This window comes from Morchella importuna (assembly GCF_003444635.1).
Source record: "Morchella importuna strain M04M26 chromosome Unknown Morimp01GS027, whole genome shotgun sequence".
Lineage (NCBI taxonomy): Eukaryota > Fungi > Ascomycota > Pezizomycetes > Pezizales > Morchellaceae > Morchella > Morchella importuna.
Window position 1 is genome coordinate 193170 of NW_025763424.1, and position 4211 is coordinate 197380.

General features: G+C 45.4%; 1 protein-coding gene across 1 annotated transcript; it reads left to right on the top strand.

The window, feature by feature from the left end:
- Positions 1-2840: 2840 nt before the first annotated feature.
- LAJ45_07979 (uncharacterized protein) lies at positions 2841-3491 on the top strand (the record flags this gene model as incomplete). Its single annotated transcript, XM_046117533.1, has 2 exons — positions 2841-3011; positions 3072-3491. The coding sequence occupies 2 exons, from the start codon at positions 2841-2843 to the stop codon at positions 3489-3491; spliced, it is 591 nt and encodes a 196-aa protein (XP_045969182.1).
- Between the last annotated feature and the right edge of the window lie 720 nt (positions 3492-4211).

A 4211-nucleotide genomic window follows, 5' to 3' on the forward strand; every position in this document is an offset into this window, starting at 1 on the left:
ACAACTTGAACCCGAGGGCTCTATTCCCAGAGCGAGGGGTATACCCATTTGAATGATTGTGCGGACAATTACATCAACAGATATTTCATTCTGCAAAAGTCTGTGAGAATTATAACGAATACAAAATCATTGTTACCGAAATGACAATGCACTTTATTGTAAATTCCAAAATCGAGATGTGGTAGTCTTAGATAAGGTGGTCCACGAGGCCGAGGAACCTCGTGTTTGGACTCATGGCATACCTTCGGGATAGTCCGAGACAGACCCCTAACGATGCCGATACATCTCGATACACCCGCTTGTCTTGCCTCAATGTGTCCCGGTACACATTTTGTTACAGCCGCGGATAGATACAAGCCCAAGAGTGAAGAGGATTAATTATTGTAGTAATTAATAGGTTCACGAGGTTCACTGGTCACCAATGTCCAGCATCCTAATGCCTGTATGGTCGTGTACCGGTCGTTATGTCCGGAGAAAGGGTCGAGTTTTCCACGGTTTATAGAGCTGCATTTTGTATCTGGAAGCCATACTTCAACAACCTGAGTGCTGGAACTAATGTGGTTTTTAAGGGGAGGATAGTGAGGCCATCCGGACACGTCATGCTGACAGTTTGTCCCGTTTTATCCGTGATTAAACCTACCAGCCTAGACTTCCATTTCGATCAATTGGGTTTCGGTAATCTACAAATCTCTAGTTCTTTTCATCAGTGTGCTGAACAAATGGCGAAACCTTATAAATGGGGGTACCGGTGAAGAGGGAGGCTTGATTTATGATAGAACATATATAAATATTGGGCACAGGCACGGCCCACAAACTATCACAATTCTGACACCTCGACATTGACTATATGGGCCCTCCTAGTTACAGTGCGAAAAAAGGGGGTGGGATCACTATCATAGAATTACCGATATAAGTGAATTATAGTAGTGATACGGTAATCGTACGAGTGTAGTATATTGAATAATATTTATTTTTCGGAATACCGAAATTGAAGAAATGCGGTAAGAATACGGTAGTATGTAGCCAGAACACGTATTTCAGAGTATACTGGGTTAGTGGTAATGCCGAACTTTACTCATTGCAGCAGCACTGCAGTAGAACTACGGGATATAGGGATATACCTGACCCTAATTACGCATTTTAAGCTTGAAGCATCTCAAATATGAACATCACCAGATATTGATTTATCAATAGATCCCTGAGGGTTCATCCTCGGATGATGGGCGTTCCAGAACTGGGATATACTTTTTAAAAATAAGTTTTCCTGGTCTAGGCATAACATCTCACGCGAGATACCTCAGGTAATACCCCCAGCCGATGATAGTAATAGCAGACCGGTGCACGTGTAGACTTAAGCTTAATGATGATGGCTAACGTGATGTTAGGTGATACGCCCTGCTGTACATGTACATGTATCATCAAGGCAAGACTAAGCTCAAAACAAGCAGAACTAGTCCTAATCTGCTGTACCGGAAGGCACTAATTGGTATTCTTTGCAATAGATACCTCTCCAAATGCCACCATAAATCGGTATTGGAAAGAATACGGTATAGATAAGAATACCGCACTACTACTGTAGTGCTGCTGTAGGGATCCCACCCCCCCTTTTAGTACTGTAGTCTCGGAAGACATCTCTCAACAAGCGGTGGAACGTGTCAGGCGAGTGAGGGCCCATGAAGGAGAGGAAGCATCGGGCGAATGCCTCTGTAATTCCTAAAGATAAACAATCAGGCCTAACACGCCCACATTAATCAATGGCCACTACGTGTTACCTCATCCTAGGAACAGATATACATGAACTCACCTTATTGGATCTCGCCGGATCTCGCCGGATTTCTCGGATCAGATAGGACTCGAAGAAAGGCTACACTAGCGGTCGCATGTCTCGATTCTTAAACGTCTCTGCCGAACAAGCTTAAAATCAGACGTTACTGTTCTAAGTTTAGGGATGCGTGAAGGCTTGAATAGTAATCAATGATCAATCAGCATTTAAAAATAGGGGTCGTATTTAACCTTACACTCTATGCCATGACTAAGTATTTGTGGCTCCTCTCTCCCGTGTTTACAAATCGGAAATAACAACCTCAACTCTTTGTGTGACCATGAGATAGTATGACATCGTAAACCCTACAACTAATGGATGGTGCTGTTCCACAGGCAGGTATACGAGTAGAGTATCTACATGTAGTAAAGTTCATCCCGGATATGTTGGGGTATTTTCCGACTGGATTCTATGTGCTATTTGGCACCTTCTCGATTAGGTATGGATCTTGGTGAACACTCTTCTTTGGCTGTGCTTCTGGACGTTATGTATGCTGAGCCCAGGTATCGATCTGTATGGAAAACAGTTCACGACTCTTGAGCTTCTTCGAACAACCAACCTAAATAAGCTATTCAGAGTATACCAACTCGCTAGAAATTATTAATAGCGATCTGAGCATCGTTTATCATAACCTAGTCCCACCTGGGCATCCGAGAAGCCGAGAAGAGACAGACAAGGGCCAACCTCTTGTATCCGTGGGGAACAAGCATATCAGGGGAAGGAAAAGATACAGCCAGGGAAACGATTGGAAGCTCCAGAATATCACGCTTTTGATGACTTAACCCTACATGCAAGGCCATGTCGTCCGATCACATCCGTCATCCAACCAGGTTCCAACTGTAAGGTTAGGACGGCAAGAGTGCATGATGTACCAACAAATATGAGTATTTTTTACCTCAAGGACCTCAATTCCTTGCCTGAGGCAATCGTATAAAGACCTCCGTCCTGTCCGCTTAAGAGTTGCGTTCAGCATCAGCACCGTCTGTCTCGATCATCCACTCGCTCAATCCCACCCACAATGCGTTTCTCTATCACCGCGGCTTCTCTCACGGCACTCAGCTTCGCTGCTGGCTCCCTCGCCCAATTTGCCGACACCCCCAGCTACGTTCGCACCTTTGGCGTCCAAGGTGGCGGTCGTGGGCGCTGGAGAGGTGCTCCTCCAATTCTCCTCGATATGGAAAACATGGAGGTACATTGACCATCCCCTCCTGCTAGATAATGATCATCCTTCTAACACACCCACAACCAGATCTACCTTCCCTCATCCCCCAACAACCTTGTTGATCCTGAGCTTCGCTTCCAGCTCGTGGGCGTCTCTGCAATGGGGGAGCCCATCACTGCTGCACGACTCGTCGAGTACCCTGGTTTCGATACCGCTGATCAGGGATACTACATGTCGAAGCCCGCCAACGGAAGCTTGATCTACAGCGTGTTTGACGAAAGTACGGATGGCCTTGGGCCTTGGTGGCTGGTTAGAGGCCCCGAAAACGACCCACAGTACAGATTGACGTTCAAGGGGAGCTCAGTGGCGAAGGCGTGGTGGGATGCGAGTAAGAACAGGTATAAGGTGTATATGGGAACGGATATCCCTGGGAATTTGACGGGATTGATTGATTTTGATATGAAAGTGACGCAATACTGCGGTCCAGGGTATACTTATTGCGCTTAAGTCACTCTATAATGTTTAGAAATAGTTTAGAGATGTAATTGTCGTTGGGGTGGTTATATATATTATTGATGCTATTTAATTTCCTCCGGTCTCACTCGCTGTATCCGTGCCTCGCAATTTACAGTAAAAGCTACTACTAGAATAATTAAGATAACAAGGGTCTACCGTAGTACATTAATAGTGGGATTCTTGTAGCAGCCGTGAGCACTATATTGCCTGTGCCTGTTAGTAATCCTAGTGAGCCTGTATTTTATTAGTGTTATAGCTATAGGATGGCGGGGCCCGTCGCACGTTTTTAGACCGAACCGCTATCCTTCAGCATTTTGGGGGTAATTTTGGCTCCTTTATTGTGGCAGCTTTGATGGTCCCTGGTTGATGGTGCTGTTGTGTATCTGCGCATTTGGCTTTGAGTTTGCAGATGGTTGTTTTACTTAGGGCCTTGGAGGGGTTTGGGTTTTGGTGGATGCTGATAAGTCTGCACTCGTGGAGAACTGGATCCTATATAATTTGCAGGAGAATTTCAAGACAATCTGTCCCTCTCAATTCGTTTGCCAGAGCTCAGGGGCCGACAGAATGGGAGCTGTACTGAGCTATGTTCCGCACTTGGAGGAGAAACCAATCTAAATGGATGTCGCCCAAGATATGAGGGCATTTCATGCTCCTCTAGGTACATTAACCCGAATACCTTGTAATCGCTGTCAGTAAATGTAGTGTGGCTTT